This window comes from Pseudophryne corroboree, chromosome 9, assembly GCF_028390025.1.
Source record: "Pseudophryne corroboree isolate aPseCor3 chromosome 9, aPseCor3.hap2, whole genome shotgun sequence".
In the NCBI taxonomy this organism is placed as follows: Eukaryota; Metazoa; Chordata; class Amphibia; order Anura; family Myobatrachidae; genus Pseudophryne; species Pseudophryne corroboree.
Genome location: NC_086452.1, coordinates 459,277,181 through 459,292,120, shown reverse-complemented (window position 1 = coordinate 459,292,120; position 14,940 = coordinate 459,277,181). Strand labels below are relative to the sequence as shown.

Here is a 14,940-nt window from a genome sequence, read left to right as displayed (position 1 = left end):
TGGATCCCGTCTATACCCCCATCGTACTAGGTCTCCCCAATATCCCTTATGGACTACGAGAAAAGGATTTACCGGTAGGTAATTAAAATCCTATTTTTATAACGACATTGCTGGTTCGGAGTTTAGGAGTTGCTCGGCACATATCTGGGCCTGTATGTACTTTTTTTCTTTCTTTTTTTGTCTATACAATAATAAATGCAATTTGTTTATACTCTGCTGATGTACCTAATGATCATCACTGAGCTTAGGCATCCTGTGGATTACCAGATTTGCTGGAACTACAAGTCCCAGCATGTCCATGCAGTCTATGTACAGACACTAATTTTAGGCTGCCTTATGTGACCAAAAAATAAATAATCCAGGTCTTCGCAGAACTTAGAATAACTGTGTAATATTACTTTTCCCAGAAATGGAAGTACTCTCATCTCAGGCTGGTAATTTGTTCTAGAATGATTGATACTGATCTGACATCGTGTGTTCTCCCCACCTCTAGGTTATGACGTTCAGTAAGCAGCAGAGCGAAGCACAAATAGACGAGATTCACGCGGAATACAGTGAGTGATGACTTTGCACTTTTGCGCAGATTTTCCACCCTTATTTTAGCACAGGGGATGAGTCCTTCTGCTTCCCACCCCGATACAGGTCCTTGTGCTCTGAATAAATGAATACTCAGTATATCACCATTCCATATTCTCCCTGCAGAGCTGTGTCACCAGGAAACACATAAGTACTGTGCCTAGGAACAGCGGAACGCAATGTTCTCTCTGAAAGCACTCAATGCCCAAGTGCACGCTGATTCTGATTGTGTATCGGCCGTGTTATAAACGTCATATGTTCTCCTGTCCTGGTATGTGCACGTATTGCACCATAGTAAAAAGATAAATGCACCCAGAATCAAACTTAACGGTCCAGAACACAAGAACCTGTAATGTCTCATTGTCCTGAACAGGATCTCCTCCCTCTTGTTCTCGGGTTGTCATAGCTCCTCCTCTTTTGCATTCAAGAGAATAAGTAGTCACATGTGGGAGGGGCTTTGACAACCCATCAACAATTTTGAAAATGCCTCTCTGTGTGATGGAGGATCTCCTGCACTACAGTCGCTAGACCGGGTGATAGGTTGAGTGCATTCAGTGAGATTTTGTTGTTTAATTAAATGTAATTACATCTGGGTGGGAATAAGTTTTATGTGTGCCATATGTCAGCCAGGCGATTCCCTGACGCCGATCAGTGATTAAAAAAAATAAACGCAGATCGGCAGACGTCGATGATTGGTGATCTGTCTGGGAATTGGGAAAATCAATCATGTTAAAAATCCCAGACTCGCCAATACCAATCAGTTTTTTGGGCAGAATTAGCAGGTTTCCAAAATGTTGGATTTCACCCGATCCCCCAACCCAGGCATCAGAATAACAGATTTGCCCAGATACTCCGCTGATGTATGGTCACCTTTAGAGTCGCCTGTTGTGTTTTGTCTCCTGTATTCTGCATTATAATGTCTCCTCCAGCAGTTAGTAAATATTTATGGCAATCAGTAGCGCTGAGAATGGGGGAGGGGCATGTTGACGGAAGATACAGTTATACCCGACTATTACATTGAATGTTTGCAGAAAATAAGAATAAATGTATTTTCTGACAGCCTGACTTGATAGTATAATTAGACAGGGAGCTTGCTGTGGCATGTTCATCAGACCAGTCGGAGACGTGTAGGTGGCGTTCTTATTTCCCGGCCCACTGTCTGCTCACCTGCGGTGCATTTCAGGATAAAGAGCGTCTTGCAGGTGTGTGTTGTGCAAAGCAGTCCCTTGTTTGTCTCAGACACCTCATAGCGCCAGAAGGATGAATGAAGACCAACAGGGATTTTGACACTGTTTATGCAGAGTAACGTAATTCGCTTTCAGCGGGTGTGATAAAGTCATGCGGTAATCTGCTTTGTGTAAATGCTAATTACTCTGCGGGACTTTCATGCTTTGGTCCCGTTGAGTCCACTGTCACTGAGATCTGCAGTCTGGCTGGCAGAAGATGACATGTTTGTGTTCTCAGGTTTGATGCTTCAGGAATGCTGCCTCCGAATGCAGACGAGAAGCAGACTGCCCATCAGAAAATACAGTTCTATAAAATGACTTACACAGACTGTATTCATAGTATGCCTGTCAGGGAATTAAATCTGCATTTACATTGGACTTGTCATGCAATCTTATATGACTTGTATCACCCACTTATAGCCAAAGTGCAATGCCCAATTAGTAATGCATCCAGTTTTTGTCCTTTTATAAAAGAACTACAAGCTAAAGTTTGTCGTCCTCTGGCAAATCCTGATGTGCCTATCCCAGCTTCTCCAGCCAATGGACCAACCTCCCTGGGTTATCGGAAACGCTGATTGCACCTACAGTATCGCGATGTCCAATCAGATTCACCCAGGACGTCCGATCACTTGCGCATATACAGTGTAGAAATGTAAAATCCCCACAATCCTTTCAAAATGTATGGTGGAAAGATAGGTATATAGTAAGTGCAGATGTGCTGGTAGAATTCCTGTATATAAATATTCCAATACTGCAGTGGTTCAGTTCTCATTTATTTTTCCGACATAGGGGTATATTCAATTGATGTCGGATCCTTTCCGACATGTCATTATTCAATTCGCAGCATTTGGCCGTTCCCGACAATGCCATTATGACTTTTTTTGTAAAGTCGAATTGACATTATCGGAAACGGGGCTAAAACCTGTCTGATTTGGCCGCTAATCCGACAAAACACGTAGATCCGCGGCTGAACCACGTGCTTTCAACAAGTCGGAATTTTTAAATTGTCGGATAAATGGGAGCTTGATTGAATAGGTTGAATCTGGATTCTACTTGAAATTGTCGGAAACTCCCGTTAATCCGACAAGCCGAGAAATCCGACAGGAATTGAATACACCCCATAGTGGTTAGAGTTATACTACAGTATATATTATAAATGATGCATTTCATCACATAGGAAACCTCTAAATGGTGCTTTTAGGAGTACAAATAGATGTTGCGGAACGGTCTTAGTACAAATTAACATACATTGGGCCTAACTCATGTTTGTACTCAATGGGCAGTTTTCAGTAGACCACGCATGTGCTGCGATCGCAAAGTGCATGTGTGAAGGTGCCACTGCGATCCCGCCAGCAACGAGGGTTTCATGGAAAAGTGACTGGCAGGAAGTGACCATTTGGAGGTGTGCTCTTGTGCTTTGGATCGTTCTTTCTGTATGGTCCAATTGCGCTTGAGCTTCAGATCACCGACGAACGACTGTATATTTTCCCCTCCACCTCAACCATGGCCCGCCCTACCACTGGAGGCAAGCAAGGCAGCCTCCCCCTTTCACTGTGCCCGCCATACCGTGGAGATGGCAGATGGGGCGGTGCGTGATAGACCGGCTAGCGCCCCCTCCTCCCCCCCCTTCCTCTTCCCCGCCTGCCACCCAGTAAGAAAAACACTCTGGGGAGAAGTGACGTGGTGCTGGTGTAACGTGTCGCCCTTTACCTGCCTGTAACTCCTGACATGACACAAAAGCTGGCCACGTCATCTCTGCCCAGCGCTCAGTGCGCACAGCTGAATCCTGACCTGCTTTCATTTACCGGCCAGATCATTTAGACAAACCCACGTCACTCGGTGAACAGCAATCTCAGTGTTTTGTAACCACGGTAACTTGTATTGTTCTCCCCTTTAAAAACCAATAAATAACGGTTTGCATATATTGACAGAGAATGGTAACATAGAGCGAAATGAAAAGGAAACAGTGCTTTCTATTATGTGCTCGTTCCATTAACCCATTCTGCGCCATCCCCGCGCGGACCGTCATTTACTGCTGTAGGTCTATTTGCTCTACAACACCACAGGATGTTGATTGAAATATTAAGCATCACTTTTACTGGTATCAAAAAGCAAAGGACCAGATTTAGCCAGCATAACACTTGTATGTACGAGCAGTAGTGGCGTCTCCTATGGGTCAGAACACACACATGTTCCACACTAGTGCGTGCCTACCGCGTGACGTCACGGCTAAGCACAGCCTACTCTTATATTTGATCTGTTGCAATCATTAAGATTATTGGAATTATTCTTTATGTGGCATCACAAAGGGGCGGCAGTGCCTTAGTACATAGGGGGTCATTCCAAGTTGATCGCTCGCTAGCTACTTTTAGCAGCCGTGCAAATGAATTGTCGCCACGCACCGGGGAGTGTATTTTCGCTTTGCAGAAGTGCGAACGCTTGTGCAGCAGAGCGCCTGCAAAAACATTTTGTGCAAAACAAGACCAGCCCTGGACTTACTCTTCGTGTGCGTTGATTCTAACGTTGGAGGGTTGGCTTTTGGCCTCACACACCCGCCCAGCCACGCCTGCGTTTTCCCTGGCACGCCTGCGTTTTTCCAAACACTCACAGAAAACGGTCAGTTGACACCCAGAAACGCCCCCTTCCTGTCAATCTTCCTGCATTGCGCCCTTGCGACTGAAAGCTTCGCCAGAACCTGTGCAAAACCACAAAGGACTTTGTACCTGTATGTCGTGCTGCGCATTGCGGTGCATACTCAGAAATGCCGATTTTTAGCCTGATCGCTGCGCTGTGAACAACGTCAGCTAACGATCAACTCTGAATGACCTCCTAAGCAGAAGAAGTGCAAACAAAAAGCGCAAAAGACCTTACAGTACAAAGCATTGCAGAACGTGGGATGCAGCCGCTATAGCAGCTCTATATATGTCTTCTATAACGCCTAAGCCTCAGACAGTCGCTTTAGAACGCCATAATTAATGACACGCTCAGTACGTGTATCTACCTGCCCTCACCAGTGTAGTGCTGACTGCAGGGTCTCCACTGTGCAGCTGGAGCAGCGTTTCCCAATTTCCATCAAATTGCGCTGCTGAGTGTATCATTGCTTAAGGATGCGGGAGTTACCTGGCCACGTAATTGCCCGTCTGACACTCCCATGGAGCTACGTCCGCACCGAGTGGTGTTGCATCCTTTTCGCTGTGATGTGACAAATCCGCTTCACGAGATTGCACTAATAAATCTGATATTCAACACTTGTATATCTGGGTGCGACTGAGTCACGTGGGGTGAAAGAAAAGTTGTGTCTGCTGCATTGTAGCACTGCCTATACAGATACAGACTCGGCTGCACACAGATGTACAAGTGTCGCATATCACGATCAGGGTGGTCTCGTGAAGTGATTTTGTCGCATTGTGATTTATACGCCCATCTTTGCACAATAAAGACGCTCTGCGCAAGCAAAGACGCACGGGACCTGATGCACCGAAAAGGGGTGTTTGCAGCAATAGAATATTAGAAAACATCTGTGTTAGTCTTTTCTGATATATCTAGTGCAGGCATGTCAAACTCGTGGCCCTCCAGCTGTTGTGAAACTACAAGTCCCAGCATGCTTTGCCAGCATACCTTCCACTGATTAGCTGGTAAAGCATGCTGGGACTTGTAGTTTCACAACAGCTGGATGATCTAGTGTAACTGGGCTGGCTGGAAGCACATAAGACCATGTGGGTATACTAGAGTACATTGATTGACAACAGCTATTGAATGCATTTGTGTTGCCACGGGCGACCAGATGGCAGAGGCACATGTTAGACCTTCCCATATATTATGAATCTTGTGTTGTGGAGTTTGATGCTGATGTAGGGGATTCTTGCATGTTTATGCACTCAAAAGGTGTGTGTATGGGGGGGGGGGGGGGGGAGGGGGGGTGTAGCTGTAGCCACCGCCACCCGAGTCTTTGAATCTTTGAATAGGAGTGGTTGAATAATTACCCCGTTCCCTGACTGCATTCACCGTGTCGGCCATCTAACCTCCGGCATCCCATACCGAACCCTTCACTGGAAATGTTTAGTAAACATACTGAACACCAGTAGAGACTGAGACTCCTGTAGAGGCTCGCCCATTATTTGAGACCCAATAATATAGAGCAGTGGTTCCCAAACTTTCTTAAATCATGGCACTCTAGAGTATCTGCATTTTTTTCACAGCACCCCTAGGATAAAAGTTTTTTTTATTGATACATTTTTAATAAAATATTAAATTAAGTAGATTGTGCTTACCTGTGTCATCCTTAGGTGCGTTGTGTGGTGGTGTGCAGTTGTGTGGTGGTGTGCAGTTGTGAGGTGGTGTATAGTTGTGAGGTGGTGTATAGTTGTGTGGTGGTGTACAGTTGTGTGGTGGTGTGCAGTTGTGTGGTGGTGTTCAGTTGTGAGGTGGTGTATAGTTGGGTGGTGTGCAGTTGTGTGGTGGTGTGCAGTTGTGTGGCGGTGTGCAGTTGTGTGGCGGTGTGCAGTTGTGTGGTGGTGTACAGTTGTGTGTTGTCCACCTTGGATTGTGCTTACCTGTGTCATCCTTCGGTGCGTTGTGTGATGGTGTGCAGTTGTGAGGTGGTGTGCAGTTGTGAGGTGGTGTGCAGTTGTGAGGTGGTGTGCAGTTGTGTGGTGGTGTTCAGTTGTGTGGTGGTGTTCAGTTGTGTGATGGTGTTCAGTTGTGTGATGGTGTGCAGTTGTGTGGTGGTGTGCAGTTGTGTGGTGGTGTACAGTTGTGTGGCGGTGTACAGTTGTGTGGCGGTTCTGATTGTCCACCTGTGTTATGACTAACAGCCACCAGCACTGGTTTTTGCCTGTCACTTTGACCATTAATAATGTGATTTGGTCCTGGACCACCAACCCGAAGCACCTCTACAAAAGCATCGCAGCACCCCAAGGTTCCTGGACATACAGTTTGGGGACCACTAAGTATTTCTTTGCAGTGGGTACAGTATTTGGAATCGCACGTGGAACATTTTTCCCTCCATCATTTCACTCTATGACCCGTTCTAGTTTCACCTCTTACCAGCCAGATCTATGTTATAGCCAAACAAGAAACTCTAATTCTGTATTCCTGCAGAATGATAAATGGGGCCTGACTCTGTTACTGACCATTTAAGGAAAACTATTCGAAAATGGGACTTAATATAAAATGCTGCTTGCTGCCCTCTCCTGTAATATATGGTTAATAATATCCTTTTTTTTTTTGTTTTCATCCTCTGTAATGCCATCCTATGATTTACAATCCGGGGCTGGGAGTGCTGGCGCGGAATGTTTAAAACGCCAAGAGCTGTGACTTATTCATTCCTCCTGCAAATTGTGTTACTGTTTAATTACGCACTCAGCCTTAATAGCTCAGCAAGGACCCGGGGGCCGGTATAACACAATATCTAACATCATTACAAACCTCTGAGTGTAGATTGTGCCATTTGTTAAGTGATTCTCTTACAAAGCAGCATTTCTTAGGTCTGGCGTTAGAACCAGAATGCTGGTAGTACATCTGCTTATATCCTTCTTTAATAGCCTCTCTGGCATCCATAAATCTCAATGGACAGGCCGCCTGCTTCTCTGAACAATCCAGGGATTGGAGGAGCGTTTTTTTTTTACACTTTACTACTAAACAACACGTTCCCACACATTGTTTAAGGCCAGCGCTAGCAGAACACAACGGGCTTGTTAGATGCTCGGAGGCCACTTATTTGCGCCGGATCAAAAGATGTGAATCTTTGTTTATAGAAGCCCCCATAGAACACCAGATGCTTGTATAAAGTTCAAATCACATTGTCTCTGGCCACGATCGCAGTACAAGTAATTGTACCTTACTAGAGAATCACTCGCTAGGCACATGTAACATATTCCGAATAGTAGCGTTACCCTGAGAAAAACATCTGGACTGTCAGCTGTGCGTGTGCCAGAAGAGTCGCTCCATAGCTTGTTGTTCCCGCCCTGCTTAAATTTCATATACACATCTGTAATTTCACTTATTCTGCGTTCATAGATTATTAAGCCACTCGTAAATAAATGGTACAGACCCTAGATCATGACATCACCCAGTGAGAATGGCATGGGCAGTGTGTCGTAGGTCTGTAAGAGTGCATGGACATTGCTTGGGTCTGGCGAGAATCCGCAGGTTGGCGAGATAAGCGCCGTGCTCTGGAACAGGCAGTGTGGGAAGGGAGGAGAGTAGTGGCTGCAATTGCCGAGACTGGCCAGAATTTTGTTGTTGTGTTTTATAGGCTATTTTGGGACCTGCAGCACATGCCTTCTATCTGTTTTGGGGGTAATATAACAGCTAAATGTAGGTGATTGATGTAACGTCATCATTTAGCTCAGATTTCTGTATTAGAGTGGATTTACAGTACATGTTTTGCAAGCTGGTATTCAGGCTGTTATTACTCCCATGCCTCCGTGATGTCACTTTCTAGTGACATCATTTCTTCCTAGTGACATCACTGTCCTATACACACGCCAGGAGTTATCTGGGAAGTTTCACATGTAAAAGAAATAATAATAGGTTTTTCAAACATCAAATCAGCCGGTATAAGAAACAGGTAAATGTACAGTATTTGTAAATCGTACAGAAACTCCTTATAACGTGAGAGACCTCTGTAGTAGCTGTGTCCGCCTGATAGAGAGTTGTGTCCCCATTCCTCCTCAGAATTATTCATTGAATTACTGTACATGAAAAGCAGAACACACCATTCATGCTGACTTCTGTGCGCCTAATTTCTACTACACACTGGGTGCTGTTTGATAGTCGGTATTGGTTATGGTGGCTATGGATGTGTCCGCTTTATGGCTTGGCCTGGGAATCATGCTATGGATGTTTTAGCTTTATGGCTTGGCCTGGGAACCGTGCTATGGATGTGTCAGCTTTATGGCTCGGCCTGGGAACCGTGCTATGAATGTGTCCCCTTTATGGCTTGGCCTGGGAACCGTGCTATGGATGTGTCAGCTTTATGGCTCGGCCTGGGAACCATGCTATAGATGTGTCAGCTTTATGGCTCGGCCTGGGAACCGTGCTATGAATGTGTCCGCTTTATGGCTTGGCCTGGGAACCGTGCTATGGATGTGTCGGCTTTATGGCTCGGCCTGGGAACCGTGTTATGGATGTGTCCGCTTTATGGCTCGGCCTGGGAACCGTGCTATGGATGTGTCAGCTTTATGGCTCGGCCTGGGAACCATGCTATGGATGTGTCCGCTTTATGGCTTTGCCTGGGAACCGTGCTATGGATGTGTCAGCTTTATGGCTCGGCCTGGGAACCGTGCTATGGATGTGACAGCTTTATGGCTCGGCCTGGGAACCATGCTATGGATGTGACAGCTTTATGGCTTGGCCTGGGAACCGTGCTATGGATGTGTCGGCTTTATGGCTCGGCCTGGGAACCATGCTATGGATGTGTCCGCTTTATGGCTTTGCCTGGGAACCATGCTATGGATGTGTCAGCTTTATGGCTCGGCCTGGGAACCGTGCTATGGATGTGACAGCTTTATGGCTCGGCCTGGGAACCATGCTATGGATGTGACAGCTTTATGGCTCGGCCTGGGAACCATGCTATGGATGTGTCCGCTTTATGGCTTTGCCTGGGAACCATGCTATGGATGTGTCAGCTTTATGGCTCGGCCTGGGAACCGTGTTATGGATGTGTCAGCTTTATAGCTCGGCCTGGGAACCATGCTATGGATGTGTCCGCTTTATGGCTTGGCCTGGGAACCGTGCTATGGATGTGTCAGCTTTATGGCTCGGCCTGGGAACCGTGCTATGGATGTGTCGGCTTTATGGCTTGGCCTGGGAATCGTTCTATGGATGTGTTAGCTTTATGGCTCGGCCTGGGAACCGTGCTATGGATGTGTCCGCTTTATGGCTTGGCCTGGGAACCGTGCTATGGATGTGTCAGCTTTATGGCTCGGCCTGGGAACCGTGCTATGGATGTGTCAGCTTTATGGCTTGGCCTGGGAATCGTTCTATGGATGTGTTAGCTTTATGGCTCGGCCTGGGAACCGTGCTATGGATGTGTCAGCTTTATGGCTTGGCCTGGGAACCGTGCTATGGATGTGTCAGCTTTATGGCTCGGCCTGGGAATCGTTCTATGGATGTGTTAGCTTTATGGCTCGGCCTGGGAACCATGCTATGGATGTGTCAGATTTATGGCTTGGCCTGGAAACCGTGCTATGGATGTGTCAGCTTTATGGCTCGGCCTGGAAACCGTGCTATGGATGTGTCAGCTTTATGGCTCGGCCTGGGAATCGTGCTATGGATGTGTCAGCTTTATGGCTTGGCCTGGGAACCGTGCTATGGATGTGCCAGCTTTATGGCTCGGCCTGGGAATCGTGCTATGGATGTGTTAGCTTTATGGCTTGGCCTGGGAACCATGCTATGGATGTGTCAGATTTATGGCTTGGCCTGGAAACCGTGCTATGGATGGTCTGTTTTCTTCCAGAGAAAGCCAATTTTGACAGACCGTAGTTCGACCCCAGGGTTAATAGGTTGACATGTAAAAGGTTGACAGTACAAAAGTCGACAGGGTCAAAAGCTCAGCATAAGTTGTTTGTTTTTTGGGTGTCATTTTCTATGTTAAACCACATGTGACGCCAATTACTGTACCGCTTCGCTCGCCATGCTTCAGGCAAGGTGCTTTGCTTTGCTACCACTGTGCTTGGCACAGGTGCTGAGGAAAAAACCCCAAAACAAAAACGTGTGTCCATCATAGGTGTGACAACCACTGTCATGTTCACCTTATGAAGCTGTGGACCTTTTGTATCTGTCGACTTTTAGCACTTGCAGCCTTTTACATGTCGACCTATTGTCCGTGTCAACCTAATGTATGTCAACCGTATGGGGTTGACCTATCATATGGATCTCAAGTGCCACGCCCAATGTTAGTTTTCCTTAGGGCAGTGCCACCACACCTACTTGTTTGGGTGATGGGCCTTTGGCAATACACCCATGTTATGGTTAGATGCCTCAGCAGTGCCCCCTAATATCATAGCTCCCAACATGACCCTCTCCAGGAGGGACACAATGTTCTGCTCCTGGACTTCCCTCTTACTGTATGATTGCCATCACCTGTGTTAAACAGGGTAATGTATATGAAAGGTGTTTCTGCACTGGTGATGGCAATCATACAGTAAGAGGGAAGTCCAGGAGCAGAGCATTGTGTCCCTCCCGGAGAGGGTCATGTTGGGAGGTATGTGATATCCTTATTTATTACCAGCTATTTATATATAGCGCACATATATTCCACAGCACTTTGCTGGCAAATCAAAAAAGTCTGCAATTGGGCAAAACCATGTGCACTGCAGGTGGGGCAGATGTAACATGTGCAGAGAGAGTTAGATTTGGGTGGGGTGTGTTCAAACTGAAATCTAAATTGCAGTGTAAAAATAAAGCAGCCAGTATTTACCCTGCACAGAAACAATATAACCCACCCAAACCTAACTCTCTGCACATGTTGTATCTGCCCCCCCCCCCCCCCCCCCCTTAGAGCAACATGGTTTTGCCCAATTGCTAACACACACACATACATGCTAGGTGCTTCATCGCGCCCTACGGGCGCACTTCACACCGTCGCAAGGGGCTATGCCCCCTTAACCCTTGCATGCCTATCTGGGGTTCAATATTTGTATTATATGGATTATTACCGGCATTCCTTTGTTAGTGGTTAAATATTGCACAATGAAAGGGCGTGCGATGGTGAAGAAGGCGCAGCCCCTTGCGACGGCATGAACAGAACCTGCAGGGCACGATGTACAGAATGTAGCGGGTGCGGGGGGACTGCGGATGGGGGAGGGTGTCTGTAGATGCTGCTGGTGGAGGGGGGGACGGATGCTGGGGGGCCCAGATGGGGAAGGGTCGGGAGGTGCTGCGGGTGGGGGAGGGGCAGGGGTGCCACGGGTGGGGGAGGGGCAGGTGCGGGGATGTTGCAGATGGGTGAAGGGTTCCGGAGGTGCTGTGGGATGAGAAGGGGCGGGGGTGCCGGGGGTGGGGTAGTGGGTCCGGAGGCGCTTCGGGTGGGGGGAGGGGCTGGTTCGGGTGGTGCGGCGGATAGGAAAGGGGTTCCGGAGGCGCTGCAGGTGGTGGAGGGGCAGGTGCGGGGGTGCCGTGAGTGGGGGAGGGGTGGGGGAGGGGGGGACCGCGGATGGAGGAGGGTGTCCGCAGATGCTGTGGGTGGAGGGGGCAGGTATGGGGGGAGACATATATGGGGGTGATGGTCGAGGTGGTCTGGAGGTGCTGTGGGTGGTGGAGGGCCGGGGGAGTGGGAGCAGCGGGTGGTGTAGGGGGTCTGGAGGCACAGCGTGTGGGGGAGGGGTGGAGTGCCGCATGTGGTGGAGGGGAAGTGCATTGGGGTGGGGTGTTGAGGCGCTGCGGTACTGTACCTGCCAAAAAGGTAGTTGGAGGGTATGTAGTAACGGGTGACGGGGCAAGGACAGGGGTGACGGGGCAGGGGCCACGGGGCCAGGATAAGGGTGAACAGGGCAAGGCCAGGGGTGACAGGGACATGACAGAACACAGGGCATGGGAGAGATTGGTATTAGGGACAGAACAGTGGTGACTCCAACCTGTTGGGATCTGCTGCTGCTGGAGACTTGGCATGGCTGACTCTCTCAGGCTGGAGTCCTGCTTCCTCTGCCCGTCCGCATCCCTCCCCCCCACTCCTCAGTCACACACCGCGGACCTCGCGCGACTGCCGGGCACTGTGGTAAGGGGAGACTGGGAGTGACTGGTTAGCCCCCAGGAGATGCTGCGGCTGGAGGGAGGAGGGGGTCATGGCATGTACGCGGCGCGGACCTCGCGGCTGCCGGGCACTGTGATAAGGGGAGACTGGGAGTGACTGGTTAGGCCCCAGGAGACGCTTCGGCTGGAGGGAGGAGGGGGTCATGGCATGCACGCGACGCGGACCTCGTGGCTGCCGGGCACTGTGGTAAGGGGAGACTGGTTAGCCCCCAGGAGATGCTGCGGCCGGAGGGAGAAGGGGGTCGGAGCCTGCAAGCAGCGCGGACTTCTGCAGCGCTGCCCGCTGGCTAAAGTGTTAGAAGGAGCTGGGTGCACCTCACTGTGGGCGGCAGTGCTGCAGCTAGCGATGGGGTTGCCGGGGCTGGAGATAACAGATGCAGTACGGAACCTGCACAGCGGCAGGTGCCCCACAAAACTGCAGCTAAGAAGCGTGGAGTGTGCCAGAAAGTGACGCTCCTCCGCGCCAGAGAGCCCCTGCTGAGTATGCTGATGTGAGGGGTCAAGCACACAGTGAGCCGGTGCCCGTCTGTCTGTATGGCATACTCCCTCACACCCCCCCCATACCTCCCAACTGCCCCGATTTTCACGGGACAGTCCCATTTTTTTGGGCTCTGTCCCGCTGTCCCACCCGGGGGCCGCAGTGTCCCGCGGTGGGGAGGGCAGTTGGGAAGCTCCTGTACTCGCTGTTCTGCTTAGAACAGCGTCTATTTAGTGGAGACAGAGGGAGAGGGGGCATCAGGTAGTACGGATTAAGGGGGGGTGGGGGGGGGTCCGGCAGCAGAGCCGGATTAAGGGGGGGGGGGGCCCAGGGGGTACGTACCGCGGGTCCCACAGTTTTAGGGGGCCCCCCGGCTGCAGTAGCTTTGTCTCAGCTCTGAAGCTCCCCCGTCCTGCCAGCAGCAGCAGCATTGAGCTACAGTCAGCACACGCTGCGTGTTGGCAGGTCTGTGGTGTTGCACGCTTTCTTCTGCCTGTGCGGGTGTGTAGGGGGGAGCGACCACCCCCTCTGGTTTTACCCCTAGCTGAGGGGCTAAAATCCCATTTAAAAAATAAATAAAATAAAATCCCTGAATTTGCAAAAGGGGGCGTGGCCACACGGGCACGATTAGGCCACGCCCCCAAACCCACAGCAGGCACAGCAATGAGATAGAGCCCCCCTGTCTCAAGTGCCCTGGGCCCCCTGGACTCATAGCTTCTCTAGTTCAGACGTTTGTAAAGGAGTGCTGCATATTCAGCCTCCTTTTGTGCCACCAGTGGCACCTTGGGATCTTAACGTTGTGTTGGGTTTCCTGAAATCCCACTGGTTTGAGCCACTTAAGACTGTGGAGCTAAAATATCTCACGTGGAAAGTGGTCATGCTGTTGGCTTAAGCTTCGGCTAGGCGTGTGTCAGAATTGGCGGCTTTGTCATGTAAAAGCCCCTATCTGGTTTTCCATATGGACAGGGCAGAATTACGGACTCGTCCGCAATTTCTGCCAAAGGTGGTGTCATCTTTTCATTTGAACCAACCTATTGTGGTGCCTGCGGCTACTCGTGACTTGGAGGATTCCAAGTTGCTTGATGTAGTCAGGGCTTTGAAGGTTTATGTAGCCTGGACGGCTGGAGTCAGGAAAACTGACTCGCTGTTTATCCTCTATGCTTCCAACAAGCTGGGTGCTCCTGCTTCAAAGCAGACTATTGCTCGCTGGATCTGTAACACGATTCAGCAGGCTCATTCTGCGGCTGGCTTGCCGCCTCCAAAATCAGTAAAAGCCCACTCCACAAGGAAGGTGGGCTCTTCTTGGGCGGCTGCCCGAGGGGTCTCGGCATTACAGCTTTGCCGAGCAGCTACTTGGTCGGGTTCAAACACTTTTGCAAAGTTCTACAAGTTTGATACCCTGGCTGAGGAGGACCTTGTGTTTGCTCATTCGGTGCTGCAGAGTCATCCGCACTCTCCCGCCCATTTGGGAGCTTTGGTATAATCCCCATGGTCCTTACGGAGTCCCCAGCATCCACTAGGACGTTAGAGAAAATAAGATTTTACTCACCGGTAAATCTATTTCTCGTAGTCCGTAGTGGATGCTGGGCGCCCGTCCCAAGTGCGGATTGTCTGCAATACTTGTATATAGTTATTGCTTAAATAATGGTTATGTTATGGTTGCATCAGGTTTGTCTGATGCTCTGTTGTTGTTCATACTGTTAACTGGGTAAGGTTATCACAAGTTATATGGTGTGATTGGTGTGGCTGGTATGAGTCTTACCCTGGATTCCAAAATCCTTTCCTAGTAATGTCAGCTCTTCCGGGCACAGTTTCCTTAACTGAGGTCTGGAGGAGGGGCATAGAGGGAGGAGCCAGTGCACACCAGTAGTACTAAATCTTTCTTAGAGTGCCCAGTCTCCTGCG

At 49.3% G+C, this 14,940-nt stretch overlaps 1 protein-coding gene across 4 annotated transcripts in view; it reads left to right on the top strand.

Moving 5' to 3' along the window:
• The window catches only part of RAD18 (RAD18 E3 ubiquitin protein ligase), a 543,966-nt gene that overhangs the window by 304,251 nt on the left and 224,775 nt on the right, over window positions 1-14,940 (top strand). For all 4 annotated transcript variants that reach the window (XM_063941263.1, XM_063941261.1, XM_063941264.1 and 1 more), the window contains exon 9: window positions 494-554. In XM_063941263.1, the coding sequence (XP_063797333.1) occupies window positions 494-554 (61 nt within the window). The remainder of the gene's footprint in view (window positions 1-493; window positions 555-14,940) is intronic.